This window comes from Chlamydomonas reinhardtii, chromosome 7, assembly GCF_000002595.2.
Source record: "Chlamydomonas reinhardtii strain CC-503 cw92 mt+ chromosome 7, whole genome shotgun sequence".
In the NCBI taxonomy this organism is placed as follows: domain Eukaryota; kingdom Viridiplantae; phylum Chlorophyta; class Chlorophyceae; order Chlamydomonadales; family Chlamydomonadaceae; genus Chlamydomonas; species Chlamydomonas reinhardtii.
In genome coordinates this window covers 850,119-870,882 of record NC_057010.1, presented here as the reverse complement: position 1 = coordinate 870,882, position 20,764 = coordinate 850,119, and the positions used below count along the sequence as shown (strand labels likewise).

General features: G+C 63.6%; 2 protein-coding genes across 2 annotated transcripts in view; one reads left to right on the top strand and one right to left on the bottom strand.

Annotated features, from left to right (window-relative positions):
- Positions 1-2,882, bottom strand: CHLRE_07g318600v5 (uncharacterized protein). Its single transcript, XM_043063931.1, has 5 exons — positions 2,581-2,882; positions 2,022-2,110; positions 1,532-1,582; positions 1,204-1,311; positions 1-915 (listed from the first exon to the last, which is right to left on the bottom strand). The coding sequence occupies exons 1-5, from the start codon at positions 2,774-2,776 to the stop codon at positions 658-660; spliced, it is 702 nt and encodes a 233-aa protein (XP_042922499.1). The 5' UTR covers positions 2,777-2,882; the 3' UTR covers positions 1-657.
- A 6,530-nt stretch (positions 2,883-9,412) lies between these two features.
- The window catches only part of CHLRE_07g318551v5 (uncharacterized protein), a 23,559-nt gene continuing 12,207 nt past the window's right edge, over positions 9,413-20,764 (top strand). Inside the window, exons 1-18 of the mRNA XM_043063930.1 lie at positions 9,413-10,240; positions 10,582-10,653; positions 11,607-11,687; positions 12,240-12,370; positions 12,885-13,033; positions 13,431-13,604; positions 14,266-14,362; positions 14,712-14,773; positions 15,193-15,297; positions 15,618-15,701; positions 16,546-16,647; positions 16,984-17,032; positions 17,342-17,427; positions 17,956-18,070; positions 18,445-18,532; positions 18,840-19,006; positions 19,605-19,692; positions 20,197-20,474. Of these exons, the coding sequence (XP_042922498.1) occupies positions 10,174-10,240; positions 10,582-10,653; positions 11,607-11,687; positions 12,240-12,370; positions 12,885-13,033; positions 13,431-13,604; positions 14,266-14,362; positions 14,712-14,773; positions 15,193-15,297; positions 15,618-15,701; positions 16,546-16,647; positions 16,984-17,032; positions 17,342-17,427; positions 17,956-18,070; positions 18,445-18,532; positions 18,840-19,006; positions 19,605-19,692; positions 20,197-20,474 (1,995 nt within the window). The 5' untranslated portion in view covers positions 9,413-10,173. The remainder of the gene's footprint in view (positions 10,241-10,581; positions 10,654-11,606; positions 11,688-12,239; positions 12,371-12,884; positions 13,034-13,430; positions 13,605-14,265; positions 14,363-14,711; positions 14,774-15,192; positions 15,298-15,617; positions 15,702-16,545; positions 16,648-16,983; positions 17,033-17,341; positions 17,428-17,955; positions 18,071-18,444; positions 18,533-18,839; positions 19,007-19,604; positions 19,693-20,196; positions 20,475-20,764) is intronic.

The window sequence follows — 20,764 nt, the reverse complement described above, 5'->3', positions numbered from 1 at the left end:
AAGAGCAACAAACACCTTCGCTTGCGCCTGCTCAGCCAACTCAGGCACTCTGTAGCACTTGCCCTGAACAACCACCCCTGACCCCTCATTCATTTGTGCTCCAAGCCATTGCCCGCACTCCCATACGTTTGCCACGCCGCAATCTGGCTGTACTGTTACTGCTAGACCGCCTCGTCCACCCTAAAAGAAATGAAAGAGAACGACGGAACCGCCTTGTCCATCTATCAGAAGAATGAAAGAGCTCAACGGAACCTAAAAGAATGCATCCCGCCGGACCCAGCGGCCGCCATATGCATCAACAATGTGTCAGCACGAAGCAACAAGCACTGATGTCAATCTCAAAACCCTTGCAGGGGCATGACACCCGACGCGGTGACCAGCAGAAGCACATTGCGGCGCTACAGCAGAGAATGCATTCTGTGGGCTGTGTGTTGTCATGTGCGCAACCAGTCACCAAAGTAATGAAATGCGCTGTCCTACAAAACAGGGATGTATAAATGCATCGGGTGGGCGTGTGGCTGCAAAACTCAAAACACCGCCGCGGCTGTAGCAGTAGCCGCGCGGCGCCCCACAGCTACTGCCTGCCAGCGCGCCTGCAGCTACAGCCGCTACTTCACCGCACCTCACCTCCCCACATCCATCTCACTTCTTGCGCGCCTAGGCGGTGCCGCCGGTGGTGCCAGTGCCGGTGGTGCCGCCGCCGGCGCCGCCCGTGCCGCCCTCCATCATGCCACCACCGCCGCCGCCCTGCTTGCCGGTCTGGTGCATGCGGCCGCCGGCGCCGTGCTGCATATGCTGGCCGCCGCCGCCCATGTGCGCCGGCTGCTGCAGCATGTGGGTGGTCTGGCCGCCGCCGCCGGTGATGGCGATGCGCTTGGGCTCCACCTTCTCCACCTCCTTCTTGGGGATGCACACCTGAAGGTAGGGGGCGGGGCGGGGTGAGGGAGGGGTGGGACAAGTGAGGGATAAGGGAGGGGTAAAGGAGGGGTTAGGGTAGGGGGGAAAGTATGTGTGTGGGCAGAAGAGAATGTATGTGTCTGCGTGGAGGTGACACGTGGAGGCGACAGAAGTGAGACGCGCTCACACCGTGTCTACGCTCGCCCCTGTCCAGATACCCCGAAACCCTCTCCCACCTTCCCCTCTCCTAAGTGGATTCCGCCCGCCCCCAACTCCCCGTCACCCTCCGCCCCCCCCCCCCCGCACCTTGAGCACGCCGTTGTCCATGGACGCGCAGATGCTGTCTGCCTGCGCGTTGTCCGGCAGCGTGAAGGCGCGGCTGAAGCTGAAGCTGGAGCGCTCGGCGCGCCACACCTGAGGCGCGGTGGGTTTGAGGGGGGAGGGGGCAGAGGGGGAGAGGTGGGGTGGTGGTGGTGCGGGGAAACGGTGAGGTGCATGCATCAAGCAAGTAGCGCGCGTGCGCGCGTGCGTCTATCGGGGGCGTGTGTTTGCCTTGCAGCCAATGCGGCCCACCCACCCACCCACCCACAACACACACACACACACACACACACACACACACACACCACCTCACCTTGCCGCTGACGTCCTTGTCCTCACGCGACACCTTGCGGCCACCGCTCACCTGCAGCAGGGACACAGGGCGGAGGGCAGGGCGGGGGGGGGCAGTGTGTGTGTGTGTGTGTGTGTGGGGGGGGGGGGGGGGAAGGCAGGTTGCCGGCACTGTGCGCCATGTGCAAAACTTATCGCACGCATCCAACGGCGCCCCCCGGTGGAGGTTACCACCCGTGTCCCCTGGCCTCTGGCTCCTGTCCCCCTCTCCCGCTTCACGTCCTTGCCCTGCACTCCCCACCCGCCCCTCCCGCATCCTCCTCGACCCCCTCCCCCCCTACTGCGCCCCTACCCCTTCCACTTCCACTCCCCCTGCTGGCTGGCTCTTGGCTCCCGAGATCCAGGCCTGGATCCTCAAAGACACGAGATCACACGCCACTGGATCCAACTTCCAACGCCCCGCCCCCGCCCCCACCACTACTTTATCACGCCCACCCCCCGCCCCGCCTCACCGTGAGCACGCCCTCGTGCAGCTCCACCTTGACGTCGTCCGGGTTCATGCCGGGCGTGTCGCAGTGCAGCTCGAACGCCTCGGGCGTCTCTGTGCGTGGGTGCGTGTGTGTGGGTGTGGTTTTGGGGAGGGGGGGCAGGGAGGGGGGCGCAGAGGGCGGGGCCGCGGGAATTGGGGTTCGTGTGTCAGGGCGTGGGCGCGGTGCGGCGACAGGGCGCGTGTGTGGGGGTGTATGGGATTGGCAGGATATGGGCGGGTCGGTGACGGGGGGCTGAGGAAACACAGGCGAGCGTGCCGGAGGCGGCCGTGCATTACCCTGGCAGTGGCGCCGCTTACAGCCTGCTGCTGCTGCTGCTGCTGCGCAGCGCGGCGCGGGCACTGCCCAGCACAGAGGTAGCACGGCCGCGCAGCTACGGCGCACACCGGCCGCAACCCCGCCATACACCCCCGCACACACCCGCACCCGCCTACCCACGCACCCGCGCACACACCCAACCCGCACCCGCACCACCTCTACATCCCCCACCCCCACCCCCGCCCCGACCCACTCGGCCGCTCACCGATGATGTCCATGGGCATGGTGGTGGTGCCGCCGCCCATGCCGGAGGTGAAGGGCTTCCACAGGTCCATAGCGCCCGGCATGATTGCGCCGCCGCCGCCACCGCCGCGCTGCACGGGGACGCCGAACGAGCTCAGCATGCGGTTCATGGCGCGGTCGATCTCGTTTGTGAAGGGGTCGCTGAGCATCAGGGCCATGTTGCTTTGCTGCTAGATGTCTGGGTTTCGGGCGAAAAGAGAGCTAAAAGAGAGAGAGAGCTTTGGTTTCGTGCGCAAGAGAGCTAAAAGCGGAAGTAAGCTTTATGAGAGCGGTAGAGTTCTCTGTGCTTTTATGCGAGCTGGGACAGAAAGGCGCTTTGAAAGCATGCGTCAGCGCTGCATTCCGTACCGGTGTCGGTGTTTTCCCGAACCCTCCGGAACCCGTCCCGAACCTGCCCCACTGCTCCTCGCCTCACCCCGCTTCAGCAACACGACACGCATGCATCTGCAGCTCAAAAGACAACCCGCTGCAGTTCTGGCGCTGTGGGGGTCTCTCGGCCTCTGCCGCCGCGGCCCGTCGCGACCGCTCACCGCCACGCCAGCCCTCGGGCCGCTCGGGCCTCCCCGCCGCCGACCCGCCGACCCATCGACCCGCGGCCCATGCGGCCCAGGTCCCCTCCGGACAAAACACCTGCATGGGCACACATAAGTAGAACTACGTCAGGCGAGATCGGCGTGTGGGCAACATCACTCACCTCCACGGGTTCACGTGCGCGGCGGGTGTGCTGCGCCTGACCAGCGAAGTGGCGGCGGCGTCCTTGATGTGACAATGCATGGCTCACGGAACCCACTCCAGTGGGGATCAAATGCCTAAAACATTCAACGGCACTTCATGGACGCATTACATGGCTCTATTGGCGACGACCGCACTGTGACGGTGTTAGTGGCGCATGCAGTTTACGGTGTAGATTATGCCGCGCCCCTTTTTAGAAGCGGGTAGAGTCACTCTCCAACATCTCACAGCCCTGCGGGCGGAGCCAAACATGTACACGAGCACACAAAAGCACAACTACCGTACACATCCGTGTCTCGCACCGCACGCCCGGTCACTGGGCGGCCTATGGCGGCAGCGGCAGCACTGCTGCAGGTGGCATGGCAGTGGTCTGCTGGACAGGAGGCACTTCTTGGAGCTTCCAGTTCCTCTGACGTGCGTACTGTCCGCCAAGCTCCCGCTGCAACCCGCCCGCCTGCAGAACACACCCTTTGCTGCGGCAGTTACTGGCTGGGGGCAGGGGCGTGGGCAGGTGGCAGGCTTGGGGGCAGGTGTGGGCGGAGTCGCGGAGATCCAGACGGCTTGCTTCCAAGAACGCTATCGAGAGGCATAAGTAGGGCCCAGCCCTGTCTTGAACAGGGATTGTCTATGATGTAAGCAATAACAATTGGCCGAAACACTGGCGCGTTGGGCTTCCGTCTGGATCTTGGGGCATTCCGCCCACAATGTGGGGGCATATCGCACCCGTGGAGGGCGCGTGAGTATAGGGATGTCGGGGGCGGTCCTAGGCAAAACGGATAGCTAGGTAAGCAGGTTTGATGTAAAGGGGAACCCTCTCTTGAGCGGGTGTTCCTGGGGGGGCTTCGCCCCCCCCCCCTGGAACGCTTCGCTGGGGGGGCTCAGCCCAAAAACCGGCACGCCACTGAAACCCGGCACGCCACTGAAACCCGGCAAACCCGGCACGCCACTGAAACCCAATTGCGCAAAAAACCGGCACGCCACTGAAACCCAATTGCGGCCGCACCCACCTTTGTCAGTGCGCGACGCACCACCACCTTGGCTTCACCTGAACACACATTCTAAACGTCCTGAGTGACCACTAAGTTGTCATTTGTTAGAAGCGAAGCGGCCACCCCGGAACAGGGCCACTAGCGTTCTTTCACACACAACCTAAGCTGAGATGCAGCCTCTATGGTATTAGATGACATCACATGACTTCAAAGCATTAGCTTGAAGCCCTGCAAGCTCGTCTCTCAGATAATGGTTGACGGTGGGCAAGTTGCTGATATGAGATAAATCCCAACCGAATGGACTGGTTGAATCAGCCATGACTGCACTACGCCGAGCTATCTTCGGCCACGTGGCGGGAGCGGCGCTGCTCTTGTCATTATCTTTGCTGCTTCTCCCGCCTTCAGCTGGACAGGGAGTCTGCAACGAGTCAACGCAGGCACAAGCACTCCTGGACTTTTACTCAGTCAGCGGCGGGAGTAACTGGACCGAACGAGCGGGGTGGGGCACCAGCGACACCTGTACTCGGAACCTTACCGTCAAGCCCAATAACAATGCAACGTTTTACGTGCCAATCCCGCTTCCGAGCCACTGCTGCTGGCAGGGCGTATCTTGCTGCTTATTGACTCCTTACTGCCGTGTAGCGTTACAAACCGCCACGGCCCCAAACGACAATCCCAATCTCTCAAACCGACAATAGCCTCCACTCATGCCTCAAGCGGCCTAGCAACTCATTCGTGGCCCTCAGCGGCCTCCTACCTCCGGCCTCGCAGCTCCCGATAACCCCACCAAGTCCGCCGTGCCCGCCCCAGCCCGCCCGTGTTGAGGTTGCACTAGTGGCCGAAAGTGCTGCCAGAGTTTGGTAGTAGTCCTCAACGCCGGGAGGTCATGGTGCGGGCGACGGCAGCCCTGGTGGCTGGGCTTGATTGGCTTCGCGTATGCAGCTCTTCTCGCAAAGCGCTTGGCCCAACGGCCGGTCATGCAAACCAAGGTGCGGTCGGCGGTGATGGCGGTGGCGTTCGTGCCCTTGCGCTACCGAAATCATGTGTCTCGAACACCGCGGAGCGCTCCGCCCATCGCCTAGCTTGCGCACGAACGTACGGTCCTAGTTGCACACTCAACAGCGGTCAATAGAACGAGCTTCGTGCTTGGGGATATTGGCTGCACGAGCAGCACCATCACGCGGGGATGAGCGCCGCCGGAGGCGCCGCCGGCACCTGCTGCAGGCGCAGGGCGACGCCAACGCGGGGCCTGACAGCGCCACACTCCGTCGGTCATGGGCGGCCAATGGTCACTACCAGAAGACAAGCAGCAATAGGAACACGACTGGCTTTGCAAGGGCCATGATACCAGACTCACAAACGTATCAGGTGCACCAATGGCCACGACAGAAACACACATGCGTTATCCCGCGTGCGCCAGCCATGCAGACGACGCCGGGGCGTTACAGGGAAACACATGCATCCTTGTTCAGGTGTGTGGCTTGTGGGCAGCTGTGGCCGTCCGTGTGCCCAGGAAAGGTAACAGTGCGTGTTGGCACGTGTTGGCACGAACCACTGGAGACCTCGGTACTCTCTACCGGCCCCCAGGGCCATGCCATAACACGTGTTGACGTTGTAGGCTGCTCGGAACAACCTTGGGAATAATAACAACGTCGTGACTCGAAGCTGGGACAGGCTAGCCAACATGCGCCACGCAGGAGAAGGCGCGAGTTGCAACACTAGAGCGGTTTTACGTACGCGAGTCACGCGCGGCAACCTGCCCTTCGTTCACCCGCGCCGTCGTGGTGTAGGATGCGGGCAGCCATGCCCAGCCGTGCAGCATGGCCACGAACACTAATTTCTTTCTTGCTAGCTAGGTGCCATGCTTGAGATTTGCAGTGTCTTGCATAAGAGTCACTACCAATCAAGCAGTAGGTACACCCATAGATAGCATCACCCCGGCGGACGCAGGACAGGCGCGCACGTGAATGTTTGCCTCCAAACGCCGCGGGGATGCATGCACACAATGTCCCGTACGTGCCGATACCGTACGCCACGGCAGCTGTGGGGTGTACCGTAATAGCAGGGAGGGCAACATGAAGGGTAACACCTCAGCAACCCCAGCAAGGCTGGCCTGGTCGAGCGGCGCGGAGGGGTGAAGGATACCCGGCACGCGTGGAACGCGCAATGTATCTATAGTGATAGAAGGCGTAGTGATGGGAGGAAATAAGGAGCACTCGGGGCCGCGATGGCGGGTTGGATGCGCCACGGGCCCCGGCCCAGCCAAAGGGAGCGAACGCTGGGCGGAGCCGGTGGGTGAGCGACTCGAGGGACGTGCCAGTAGTGAACAGCAGTGGCGGATGGGTCATCCAATGTGAGAGATGATACAGCCACGCCGGCAGCCAAACTCCGCACTCGACCACGTACGGGCACGTCGTGGTACTGCTGTGAGGAGGCCGGGCTGAGTTGGGATGCCTGCCAAGCCTGGCTACCCACATGTGAGCCTGTGTCGCCATACGCTCTTAATAGTAATGACATATAGCACACTGCTCCTAGCACTTCGGTGATAAGTAATTGCCCCGCCGGGTGAAGTAAGGCCGGGGCTGAAAGGAACCAAGGTTGGTTCCCTAGGCGTCCACTCGCGAGTGGGCAGGCGACACATACAGTTGGCATTGACGTGCGTTGCGGAACTAATGCGTACGTTGGCTTGGGTCTCTGGGTTCATGAGGCATTGACAGAACACGCTGCCCCTGCTATGGCTCTGACGAAGTAACATGTATGCATACATGTCCTGAAGGATTGGCAGGGAGCGTGCCGCACAGCACGCAAGCCGCGTGACTACGGTAAGCATGAGGCCATAACGTGACACAGATGCCGTGCCATACAGGCGGCCAACGCTACGGCACAAGCCAGCTTGACGCGTCCACAGATACATACATGGCGCCTGACACCTGGATAGGAGCTATCAGTCTGACTGTGGGGTCGATGCTACCCCGGCATGGATCTGGGTTGAACGGTTGGTGGTACCATCGCGCGGGCATGGCGGGTCGAGTAGCGTGTTTCATGCACGGCACTCCCGCTAACCAGCTACACACCGCAGTGTACTGGTTATCCAACAACTACATTCAGACCATTCTGGTATCCCACTCAAACCTGCGCCAAGTGTCAGGAAAAGCGCTTGCCAAGTCGGCTACCCGCTTTCACAGGATGGCGAGCGGGTGACTGGCATGTGTACAGGCGGGTGGGCCAACAAGAGGGGAGGGCGGATGGGTGCCGTGACTTGGTGGTGGGCCCCACCGCGAGCAGCAACAGCCCAGCCCAACACACGGGCGCCATCCAAACCCACCAGGCAGGCTGTAATCCCAGCTCCGACCGTATCTCGCAACAAAATGTTGGTTGCGCAGGGTCGGGCTCACTGCGTGACACAGCGTCCGATGCCTGGTGCAGGGCACGAAGGCATGTTTATGCGTCATGCGGTATAGTTATGCGTCATGCGGTATTGTTATTGGCTGGGCATAGCATGCTGGCCGAACTGCACAAAACTCCACATCGCTCACTGAGGGCGAAATATCCGGAAAAACAAATTCGGCACTTGGGCCTAGTGCACACATCGAATGCATATAGGTTGGCTTGGGGTGCGTCAGCCAAACTACAAGGGTGGTGCCGCGTGATAGTATGATGTGCGTGCGGACCTCAAGACGTACAGGGTGACGCATGATCACGTAAGCCCGCTCCGTTGTCAACACGAAGCAATAGCGAGGCGCAGGCTTGCCGTGCACGGTACACTCAAGGCGTATTGCGACAGGGCACGCAGCAGGGCACGCAACAAGTCGAAGCGTCCATAACGACAGGGCAGGCAGCATAATTGCATGCGGCACACAGGCCATATCGCAAGACACATGATGCGAGGCGCAAAGCCTGTTGCTGGCGGCACACACGCCGTATCCGAACGTGGCGCTCAGACCACACATTGTCCACAACGCAAAGGCATGTACAACGAAGGCACGTAAGCATTTCAATGCCGTCTATAATCCACAACGCAAGAGTGTGGAGCCCGTTGCTTGCGGCACACAGGTCGTATCATAAGGGCACGTATGCCATCTATTACCCAAAAGCAAGGGTGCGAAGCCGTTGCTTGCGGCACACAGGTCACATCATACGGGCACGTATGCCGTGAATTGTCCATAAAACAAGGGTGCGGAGCCCGTTGCTTGCGGCGCACAGGCCGTATCATAAGAACACGTACGCGGCGCATTGTCCATGAAGCAAGGGCGCGGAGCCCGTTGCCTGCGGCACACAGGCCGTATCATGAGGGCACGTACGCCGTGAAGTGTCCATGGAGCAAGGGCGCGGAGCCCGTTGCCTGCGGCGCACAGGCTGTATCATGAGGGCACGTACGCCGTAAATTGTCCATGAAGCCAGGGCGCGGAGCCCGTTGCTTGCGGCGCACAGGCCGTATCATAGGGGCACGTATGCCGTCCATTGTCCATAAAGCAAGGGCACGGAGCCCATTGCTTGCGGCGCACAGGCCGTATCATAAGGGCACGTATGCCGTCCATTGTCCATAAAGCAAGGGCGCGGAGCCCGTTGCTAGCGGCGCACAGGCCGTATCATAGGGGCACGTATGCCGTCCATTGTCCATAAAGCAAGGGCGCGGAGCCCGTTGCTTGCGGCACACAGGCCGTATCATAAGGGCACGTATGCCGTCCATTGTCCATAAAGCAAGGGCGCGGAGCCCGTTGCTTGCGGCGCACAGGCCGTATCATAAGGGCACGTATGCCGTCCATTGTCCATAAAGCAAGGGCGCGGAGCCCATTGCTTGCGGCACACAGGCCGTATCATAAGGGCACGTATGCCGTCCATTGTCCATAAGGCAAGGGCGCAAAGCCCGTTGCTTGCGGCGCACAGGCCGGATCCCAACGGCACACACGCCCTTTCCCCAAGGGCACGCGGGCCCTGCGGCCTGGATAGGCAGACAGGAGAAGTACCGCGCCAAAAGTCCTGAGGGTCTTGGGGAGGTGGGGGTGGCACAATGGAAGATGTGGAAAGGTATTGCACAAAGCTGTGAACTGTAAAGCGACGGGTAGACACGAAGGCACGGCAAGCAGGACCGCGCATGGCAAGCAAGTAGCCCGCCCGCACAGCTGTGCATGCCCTTTTGCTTTCAGTGACTTGCCGAACGCCTTGTCCGCAACGCTTCGCGCGCCTTTGCTCCGCTTGAAAGCTCCGCTCTGCTCCGATTTGCTCCCGAATGCGGCCCCCGAACCAAAGCGTGGTTCAAAGCGCCAGAGAAGCTTCGAAGGGCATTCCCTTACGATCAGAGAGCGAGCGTGATCAAGCTAAGGGGTTCCATTGAGCAGGATCGCGCAACAAAACGCTGCAACTCCGTCTGAGTATATATTAAACGCTTATTCGGTCCATACATGGTCAAGTATAGTTAGAACCAGGTATAGGATTGCAAAGAAAGTCCAGAAATGTAGGGAACGTTTAAGTGCGACACACTGAGGTCACCGTCCCGGCAGAGGGACGATCCGAAATACAGTACAGAAGCACAACGGCAGATAAGGCGCCGTGTGCTCCTGACGCGTACAAGACCCAGCTCGGTTCGGCCCCATGCACAGGCACGTACCCGAGCGTCCTGCGCCGTGCGTGACTCTAACGCAACACGGCAGTTACGTCGCAATAACTAGACTTATCTCCACTGCGCTGCGATAAGTCAGCGCTTATTTCCCAACATCAGCCTCAGCTTGGGCACGCGCATCGTGGAGTGTGGCAGCTTCCAGTGCAACTGCACAGAAAATCTCGTCACAGGGCTCAGCTTGGGCCGCAACAACGTCCGGGGCGACCTGACGGAGATGCTTGCCCCAAGCATCGTAGCGCCCCTCAGCTGCTCGCTGCGTGCTATCTTTCTGTCGGGCAACGGTGAGGGTGTCACGGGATTGGGGCGGGACTATGGGGCAAGGGGTGTATGTGTGTGCGTGGGTCGGGTGGGGCGAAACAGGGCGGGAGAGGTGTGACAGGCCAGCGCACATGCAATCTGTCAGGTGTGGTGGTGGTCAGACACGGGCCTTCGGTCAGCTCACCCCGAATTCCCCCCAGCCATAGTATAGAATGCACCCAGTTTGCAACCCAGTCATGCTACACCTGAGGGATCCATACCGCCGGAGCAGCCATCGACCCAGCCGCCCTGCCTCGACCCATTCCACCCCACCGCTGCGCCTCCCCCCCCCCCGACCCCACCCCACCCCCATTGCGCCACGCAGCGGTATCCGGCCGCATTCCTGACGCCGTGAGCGGCCTGCGCGACCTGAAAGTGCTGTCGCTGGCCAGCAACGGTGAGGGACCAGGGCAGGGGGGCCAGGGGGACGCAGAAGATTTGAAGGATTGGAATGCCAAGGGGCGATGTGCGGCAAGGGCACGGGTGGTCCGCAGTCCGCAACCTCGCGTGGTGGTAGTGCAGACGGCAGGTTAGCCATGGGGTGCACGGGCGCGTTTGTTGTTGTGGGCTTGCGGGAGCGGCCGTCCGACGCTGCATGCCCAGGGATAAGGGGCCGGGAGCCGGGAAGCAGGGCCAGGGTTGCGTTGGTGTGCATGTGCTGTGTTCAGATTCAGGTTCAGGTTCTGGGTCAGGGCCGGGCTCAGCTGCCCAACGAGCCTGGTCGGAGCGAGGCCGGTGGATGGGGTAGGCGGAGACGCGGGGCGGGATGGGCCGACACACGGGGCTTGGGTCTAGGCCGAAGCAGCGCAGGGGTTGTGGGCGGCCGTGGAGCGGGGCGGCTGGCGGCAGTGGCAGAGGAGACGGCTTTGGTGGGTGTGGGTGCGGTGTGGGTGTGGGTGTGGGTGCGGGCGTGGGTGCGGGTGCGGGTGCGGTGTGGGTGTGCGGTGCGGGTGCAGGTGCGGGTGTGGGTGTGGGCGCGGTGTGCGGTGCGGGTGTAGGTGTGCAGTGTGGGTGCGGGTGTGTGGTGCCGCTGGGTGCTCCTGCTGCCGTCATGACCAGCCCGTCCTGGCGTGCGGCGGCGCCTGGGGCCGCTGCTGCTGCTGCTGCTGCTGGGCGACTGCCTTGTCCGCACCGCGCCGCGCCAACCACTCACCTCCGGAACCCCACGCAGCACCCTGCCCCGTCATGAAGGACATCCGCCGCCACGGCGTGACGTGACCCGCCCCCGGCGCGACCCCCCCTCCCCCTTTGATCCAATCACTCTTGCATAGACTGGCTACCCGCCCGTCCCTATACGTCGGGCTCGGGCACCTAACCTTTCCGCCGCCTCCGCCGCGTGTTCCGCCACAGATCTTGTGGGCACGCTGCCGCACGCGCTGAGCCGCATCACGGGGCTTGAGGAGCTGGACGTGTCCTCCAACAGCCTCACAGGTGCGGCGCACAGGCGCACAGGCACACAGGCGCACAGGCGCACAGGCACACAGGCACACAGGCGCACAGGCGCACAGGCACACAGGCGCACAGGCGCACAGGCACACAGGCACAGGCACGGGGGGTGGCCGCGGCGGCACAGGCAGTAGGTGGCCACGGCCGCGCCGGCCGCGGTCTGTGCGGCCGCGCGCGCAACACGGGTTGCTGGCCGTGCGTGCTGCGGCGCCGGGCTTGCGCGTCCAGCAGGCGTTGCTTGCCGTAGTGTGCAGTGGGACCCGTGTAAGGCAAGGGGCAACACCAGGGACAGGCAAGAGGACAGGCAAGGACGGGGAAATGCGGCGCTGTGGCAGAGACGCACACGGCCACACCTGCCGGCCAGCGCCGCTCACGTGCACGCACGCACGCCAGGTGCCGCTCCTCGCCCCGCGCCCGTCCCACACCCCCTCCTCCCCCGGACCTGTCATGCCTGCGCCACCAACCCGAGGTCCGGCTCTTTTGTACACACACACACACACACGCCTACTTCTACCTCCCGTGCCACATGTGCGTCAGGCCTGGTGCCTCCGGGTCTGTGCGGCATGGAGCAGTACCGCCCGCTGCGCGACCTCATCCTGTCCAACAATCGCTTCAACGGCTCGCTGGCGGTGCCCGACTGCGACAGCCTCATCACACTGGATGGGCAGGTGGGCAGAGGGGGGGGGAGGTGTGAGTGTGTGTGTGTGTGGGGGGGGGGGTTTGTAAATACCAGCCCAAACTAAACCAAAACCAACGAAAAACGAGGGGAGTGCAGGCAGAGGGGGGGAGGTGGGGAGAGCGTGTGTGTGTGGCGGGGGAGGTGGGGCGCGGGGTCCTCTTCCAGTCCACAGCGGCGATGTGTTAGTAGTCCATCGGCCCCCGGCTTGAAAGGGTACTTCCCATGACTCATGGGACAATGTAAGTGTAGTCGGGGTGGGAGTTGGGAGCTGGCTGCTTGTGGGCGTGGGGGACCGGGGGTGGGGCTAGGTCGTTCCAAACGCATGAAGATGGGGTTGGGATGGGGCCGGCATTGGAGCTGTTCGTGCCGTGTGTGCATGGGACCGTTGGCTGGGCAGGGGTGAGTAGCTGCCCCGCCCGCCTCCCTTCGCCCAGCCCTCCCTTCGCCCAGCCCGCCCTTCACCCAGCCCTGCCTTTGCCCCTCCACCCCCTCCCCCTCCCCAGAACAACAACTTCAGCGGCCCGCTGCCTGACTTCTCCACCTACCGGCAGCTTCACATCCTGCGCCTGGGCAACAACAGCTTCAACGGCAGCGTGCTCGTGAGCGGCTTCGAGCTGCGCCTGCTGGCGGTGCTGGACCTGTCCAACAACTAGTGAGCGGGGTGGAGAGGAGGAGGCGGAGGAGGAGGAGGGTGGTGCTGAGAGGCCGGCGTGGCGTGGCGGGGCGTGGCGTGGCGTGCCGGCGTGGTCGTCGGGGTTGGATTCGTCGGGGTTGTTGTCGGACGGGACGGGAGAGCTGCGAGGACCACTGCTTGCGTCGTTCCCTGCCCCGCGCGAGCACCCCTCCCCCTCCCGCCTTCCGCGCGTCTTCCCCATCCCTGCTCGCCCCTCCCCTCCCCGCCGCTCCCGCGCCTCCTCCCCCCTGTCCACCGCCTACCACTTCCTTAACTCATCATGAATGTACCACCCCCCTTCCCCAAGGCTACGCCTTCACTTCTGAATTAATCATGAATGCAACCCCCCGCCACACACACACACACACACACGCAGCCTGACCGGCACGCTGCCCAACCTGGCTGGCAACGGCAGCCTGCTGACGCTGGTGCGGCTGTACGGCAACTCCTTCACCGGCCCCCTGCGCGGCAACATGTTCACACTGGGCAACCTGGGCACCGTCATGGCGCAGTGGAACAACCTCACCGGCACGCTGCCGCCGAACGTGGGGTGAGCGGCTGGGCGCCGGGGCGTTTGGGGCGTTTGGGGGTTGGGGGCGGGGGCGGGGGCGGGGCGTTGGAGATGGGGGCGGGGCGTTGGGGTGGGGGAGAGGGCGGTACGGAAGGGCGGGCACGTAGGGCCTGTAGGGCTGGGCTGCGTGCACGTGGCCCGGACGGAGATCCAGCTGCAGGGGTGGCAAGAGCGATTGGGCAGAGGCGGTGGGGCGGGGGAGTTGGCGAGGATCAAACCCAACATGCAAGGGGGGAGAGCACACGTTTGGGTGGGTGGGGGGCTGCGTTTGGCAGAAGGGGGGTTGTGAAGCTGTCGTATTCTGCAGGAGGGCCAGGGCCGGGGCCAGTGGGAATGCAGCTGGGGTGATCGGTGAGGCTGGCGGCCAGGCGTTTTGCTTACGATAGGTGCAGGCGGGACGTGTGAGAAACCCCCTGCTGCGCCCCCCTAAGACACCGCCGTACTCCTTACTAGCAACGCCTGCCGCCTGGCCTGGCTACAACTCCGCTTCTTCAGTTCAAACTGAGTCATGGCCTTACCGCTTTCCCAACCATCTACTCGCCCCTCTCCCCTCACTTCTTCTTCTCCCTTCACTTCTGCAATAATCATGAATGCAATCCCCTCTCCCTCTCCCTCCCTCTCTCCCTCTCTCCCTGCGCAGCGACGCGCGCGGGCTGTCGGTGCTGCAGCTCAAGGGCAATGAGCTGCACGGCCGCCTGCCCGACAGCCTGGCCAAGATGGCGGCCAGCGGCTCGCAGGTGGGATGAGGGGGGTGGGTGGGGTGGGGGGCGTGTGTATGCGTGTGGGGGGGGTGGGGTGGGGTGGGGTGGGGTGGGGTGGGGCGGGGTTGGGGTGCATTCATGATTGGATGGGGGGGGGGAGGGGGGGCAAGGTAAATGGGCCTGTGGATATCAGATACCCACTGCGCGTCAAATCCTCCCTCTCACGCCGCCGCCCTCCCCCCCTTTGTACTTCCATGCTTGACATAAACCGTTCGCAATACTGGCCAACCATTTGCCCAAACCCAAACGCAACCCCACACGCGCCCTCAGCGGCCACCCCCTTCGCTACACTCCTCTGTACCAATCCTTGCAACCCCCCCTGCAGGTGGACCTGTCCCTCAATTGGCTGTCCTGCTGCGGCCTGGACTTTGACGGCACCGGATACCGGTGAGGCAGGGGGGGTTGTAGATACCAGCCCAAACTAAACCAAACCCAATGCAATAGAGCGAGGAGGAGAGCGTGGCCGATGCTTGACAACGGAGTGGCACAGTGGGGGGGAGGGGGGGCCGACACGAGCGCGCACAGTCAGGAAAAGGGCGGGCACACGGGGTGTGCTTGCCTTGTGCGTGCGTGCGTGCGTGCCACGTACCGTACGCGTCATGCGCACGCAAGTGCAGACCCTGGTGCCACCTTTGGCGTGCCATCCACACACGTTCGTCCCCCTAAAATGTCACCTAGCTGCCCACCACCCTGCAAACCGCCCTCCCTCCGCTCCGCTCCCTCTCTTGGTCCCCGCCCCTCCCGCCCCCCTACACTTCTCTGAACCCATCTTTGCAACCCCCCCCCCCCCCGCCCTCTGCTGACAGGCGCTGGGACCTGACCGCCCCCCGCCTGCCGCCCTTCCTGTCGCACTCGGCCGAGCTGGCGCTGCCGGTGGTGGACCTGCCCAACGTGGACTACTCCAACATGAGGTGAGGGGGCGGAGGGGTTGACGTCGAACCAGGTTAGGGGGCGGGGGGGGGGGGCAGGCAGGCAGGCGGAGAGGATAGGGGAGGGGGGCGCGTTGGTAGTCGTATGGAACGGTTCGGAGCTGCCTGTCTGTGGGTTCTGCGGGATTGTGGGACGGCGTTGTGCTGTGCTTGATTCCACAACACCCTCCAGTACCTCACGTTCCCATGCCCGCGCCTCCGCCTGCGCCTGCGCCTGTGCCTGTGCCTGCGCCTGCGCCTGCGCCTCCGCCGTCGCTTGCTGCCGCCTCCGCCTCCGCCGCCTCCGCCGCCGGCTCGTGCAGGTGCCCGGTGCTGGCGTTCTCGCCGCAGAAGGCCGCGGCGCGCGGCTTCAACCTGACGGGGCTGCTGCAGGGGGTGGACGCAAGGTGGGCAGGCGTGGTGGGCGGGGTTGCTTGCAGTCATGATGATGGTTAAAGAGTATTGGAAGTGGGGAGGGGAGGAGGGAGGAAGGAGGGAGGGAGGGCGGCAGGGAGGAGGGGAGGGGAGCTGGCTGCTGGACTGCACGGATATCGGTAACAACGCGCCTGCTGTATTACTGTTCCTGGCTACGCCTTCACTTCTTAATTAATCATGAATGTACTTCCCCTCCCTATGCATCGGTGTCGCGTCCAGGCCGACAGGGTTGCGAGGGAGCCGTTCGGCGGCCCGCGCCCTGTCTGGACTCATTGCCCGTGCCTGGCCTCTGTTTGCCTGCGCCCCCGGCCCCCCCCCCGCCGCATGCCCCATCCCGCGCACTCATCCCGCCCCTATAGTCGTTGCTCGTTCGCCCGCCCCACTCTCTCTTTCTTTGTCTCTGAGCCGCGCGTGGGGTCCCATAGATTATGTACTGCCTTGCTTTACCTGTCCCGCGATTACCACTAACGCTCGCCGCCATGCCATGTTCCTACATGTGCGTCTTCGCCTTTGCTGTTGGACGCTTCTACCTGGCGCTCCTCCGTTCGCGTACAGGTGAGTATGTTAGTTTAGATTTGCAAGTAGTTGGGCGACGGGGTCCGCGCGCGGCTCGCACTGCTGACATGACTTCGGAGCTGCTCTGGACTGCTCCTTCCACCTGCTGCTGCTACGCTGCCCAAGCCCGCCCGACTACCTATGGTGATGTACCACAGCTCGCATATGCGGCTGCAGTTTCTCCTTGCAGCGCGACTGTTTCCTTACGGGATTGGTTCAAAGTTATCCCCTCCCTATCCACACGCCCCGCCCCCTCATCAGCCGCTACGACGCCGCCACGGGCGCCCTGGTGACCAGCACCACCTTCAAGCTCACGGACGCGGACGAGGGGGCAGGCACCGACAACGGCACGCTGCTCAACTGGTGAGAGCGAGGGAGAGAGAGAAAGAGGGAGAGAGAGAGAAAGAGAGAGAGAAAGAGAGAGGGAGAGGGTCGGATGGGTGGGGTGGTGCGGCATGGCGTGGCGTGAGGCTGGGGAAGTTCGTGTGTGGGGATATGTGTTTTGGGCGTGTTGCGTGTGGCATGGCAGCGTGAGGTGTGGGCAGGGACAGGGGCGGGGCAGCCCCATTGCTCCGATGGGGTGCACGCCGCAAAGAGCGCGGAGAAGAGCGCCCTCCATGTCGAAAATTATCCTCTTCCCTTACGCCCATCTTGTTGCTTACACACACGCACACACACACACACACTCTCACAATGCAGGAACCTGGACCCCGAGTATTATCTGTACGAGAACTGCTACTGCCTGGAGGTGTGTGTGGGGGGGGGAAGGGGCGTGTGTGTGTGTGCATGTGTGTGCGCTACTGCCGAGAGGCAGGATGGGTTCATCGAAGGGCCCAGGAGGCTGTAGCAACAAGGACCGCCTGGCACACCGTCCCATGTGAATGGGTGCTGGTAGGATGGTTGGGAGCGCGGGCGGGCCGATCCTGCCCAAGCCGTCACCACCAGGACTGCGCCTGCACCTGCGCCTGCACCTGCACCTGCACCTGCAACCCCACACGCCAGACGCCTCGTGACCACACGCACTCCCAAACCCTGTGCCGCCCGCGCACACACACAGGGCTTTGAGCAGGTGTGGACCGACCCCGTCCCCGGCCAGGTGTCCATGGGCCGCCGCCTCTACTGCAACAAGATTGTGGTGCCCTGGTGCGTGTGTGCTGCGCCGTGCCGTGCCGTGCGTTTGTGCTGCGCCATGCTCTGCCGTGCTCTGCTGCGCTATCCCGTATCGCATTGCGCCAGATGCCGTGCGCCTGTGGACTATATCCGTGGGCCTTCGTGACTCTCTACCGGTGTGGACGGCAGCGCTATCAGCTCAGCGCCCTACCTTCCGGCGGTGTCTCTGTAGCCTGCCACAGCAAGAGCAAGAGCAGCAGCAGCAACATCACGACGCCCGCAGCCTTGCACCTGCAGCCTTGTACACTGGTCTGGTACTGTGACTGTGGGCAAGTCAAACGCCCACCGCACCAATAACAACACCATCTTAACACACGCACGAGGACATACTGAGATTTATACAAACCGTTCGCATGAACGGCTAACCCCCTCACCTTACTGCACACCCGGACACAAACCCACCACATCCACGCGCACACACATCCGCATGCCGTCGCGTTGCTGTCCCGCACACACGACCTTCACGTTCCTTTCCTTGTGCTTTCTTGCTTCCTAACACAGGTACCAGGCCAAGCCGTGGGCGGTGGTGCTCATTGTGCTGGGTGGACTGCTGCTGGCGGCGTGGGTGACCTACCTCAGCTGCTACCGCCGCGGCAAGCGCGCGGCCTTCATGCAGGTGTGCGTGTGCGTGTGCGTGGGCGTGGGGGCCGTGGTCGGGTCAGCGGCTCGTCCGCCGTCCGCCGCTGCTGGCCGGCGCCGCAGACACCGCACGCGCCAACCCAACGCCCTGGCCCCCACATGGGCAAAGAAGGACTCCCCTCGCGCGCCCCAGTCCCATGCCACGTCCACGGTTGCCTACGGTTCACCAATCCTTTCACTTACCACGAATGTAACCCCCTCCACACCCCAAAAACCCCGCTTCTCACCACCTCACTGCACCACCCCACCATCACCTCCACCCCCACCACCCGTGCCCACCACCCCTTACACCCCCCACCCGCCCCCACCCCCCTTGCAAACCCCCTTGTTCCAATCCTTGCAACCCCCCAGGGTGTCCGCAACCTGAAGAAGCGCGTCAAGGGCGAGCCGCTGGGCGGCCAGGTGTCCATCGTGGTCACCGACATCGAGGGCTACTCGGGTGGGTGGGGCTGGGGCGGGCGGGGGCGGGGGGCACTGGGGGCGGGGGTAGAGGGTGCTGCTGCTGTGCTGTTCAACACACCCACCGCCACCAGCAATGCAGTGCTGAGGCCTCCCGTCCTAATCTACCCTGCGCCACCACCATCACACCACCACCACCAACGCCTTTTGGGGGGGGGGGCCCTCGGGCGCACTCGGGTGTTAGAGGGTGGTGGTGGGTGGGTGAACAACTGTGCTGCTGAACGCACCCACCGCTCACCTTTACACACCCTCTCTACACACACACACACACACGCGCGCGCGCGCAGACCTGATGAAGCAGTCTCCGGAGCTGATGACTCGCGCGCTCAACCTGCACAACGCCATCATCCGCAAGGCGCGCTGGGCCAACTTCGGCTACACGGTGGAGCAGGAGGGCGACAGCTACGTGCTGGTGTTCTACGAGGCGCTGGACGCAGTCATATTCTGCCTGCAGGTGGGGGTGGGGAGGGGGGGGGGAGGGCCGTGGGTGGGTGGGTGGGATGGGTGGTGGGAGGGAGGGAGGGAGGGTGGGTGGGTGGGTGGGTGAGTGGGTGGGTGGGTGTGGAGGGGGGGGGCCGGGCTGGGGCGTGGGGTTTCACGGGTCACAGACCAACTGGCAGCAGGTTGCGGTTTGCGGTTAGGATGGGTGGCTGCGTGGGCTGCACGGCTGGCGGTGTGACCACCCGAACGGACGCCTCGCGCGGGTGTGGTGTGTTCCTGGGGGGTGTCTGGAGGAGCCGGGCGTGCGGAGGACTGGTGGTGCGGGGCTGGTGCCCCGCCGCAGTGGTGGCGCATGCGGCGGCAAGGCGGCGAGGACACCACACCTAGCCCCGCCAATGGCTCCTTGGCACCCCCTTTCCCCCGGTGCATCCTGTACTAATGGCTGCTTGGCAACCCCCTCCCCGCACTGTGCTGTACCACTGTGCCCATAGTGGCTACAACTCCACTTCTCAAGTGAAGCATGGAGTTAACCCCACCCCACTCCGCCCGCGCGCCCGCCTCCTCGCCTGCTGGCCCCCCCTAAATTAATCATGAATGTAAACCCCTCGCAGACGCAACTGGCGCTGAACCGGCAGGTGTGGCCGGAGGGGCTGTTCACCAGTGAGCCCCGCGACGCGCCCTCGCGCCGCCGCACGCCAGGTGAGCTGGTCGGTGGCCGCCGCCGCCCGGGGCCGGGCTGGGCGGGGCAGGGCGGCGCAGGGGGTGGCAGCGGCGTGGGGACACTGGAGCAACGCAGAGGGTCGGGAGTCGGGACGCGGAGTGTGTGCTGTGGGGAATATGGGGAAGCAGGGATGGCGGTGTGATGTTGCGGAGCTGTGGGTGCGCCGTGGCTCCGCCGAGCCGGTATGCCGGCCTGGGCCCTGGTTGGCGGGGCGGGCTGAAGGAGGGGGCGGACAGGGCGGACCTGTACCCCGGCACCGGCACCCCAGCACCTGGCCTCGCCATCTAGCGTGCGTGTCGGCCCCTGACACGCTCTCCCTCCCCCTTCGTACCTGGCTACGACTTCACTTCGTAAACTTAATGCATGTACCCCCCCAAAGTCCCAATCCTCACCCCCCCTGCAGTCTTCAGCGCATCCTGTACCGCTTTCCCAAACATCCTTGCAACCCCCCTCGCTCCCACCCGTGCTCGCGCGCCCCCCAGGCCCCGGCCTGCTCACCGCCTTGTCTGCGATGACCAACAACATCACCCACTCGCTCTTTGGCGGCGCCGGCAAGGCCAACGCCGCCGCCGCCGCCAGCGCGCCGCCGGGCGTAGCGCCGGGCCTGGTTCCGGGGGCCTTGGGCTTGCCGGCCGGCGGCGGCGCCGCAGGCGGCGGCGGCGGCGGTGTGGATGACCGGGACCGCTCCATGAGCCTTGTACTGCCCAGCGCCATGCGCACCGCGCAGTACTCGATGGATGGCCGCCCCGACTCGAGACAGGTGGGCAGCAGGGCGGCGGGGCGTGTGATAATCAAATCCGTGTGTCTTTCAATTGTGGGGCGTGGGGGGAACAGGGCGTTCTTCCTGGTGTCACAGAGCTGTGCCCTCCTTCCCCTCCCCATGATGCGACCTCTACTTCAGGCTCGGCCATTGAATCCCTCCCCACCGCCCTGCCTCTTTTCCCCTCCCAAGATTGCCTACCGTCTACCATTCCCTGAGCTAATCTTGCATGTAAACTCCCTTCCCCTCCCTTCCTCCCCCCCACCTCCTCCCCCTCCTGGGGGGGTGGG

Excerpts from the sequence above, each read along its gene's own strand:
- CHLRE_07g318600v5 (XM_043063931.1), bottom strand. The coding sequence starts at position 2,776 with ATGGCCCTGATGCTCAGCGACCCCTTCACAAACGAGATCGACCGCGCC. Across the intron at positions 2,111-2,580 it reads CATGCCCATGGACATCATCG|AGACGCCCGAGGCGTTCGAG; the intron begins GTGAGCGGCCGA and ends ACCCACGCACAG. Across the intron at positions 1,312-1,531 it reads ACAAGGACGTCAGCGGCAAG|GTGTGGCGCGCCGAGCGCTC; the intron begins GTGAGGTGGTGT and ends ACCGCGCCTCAG.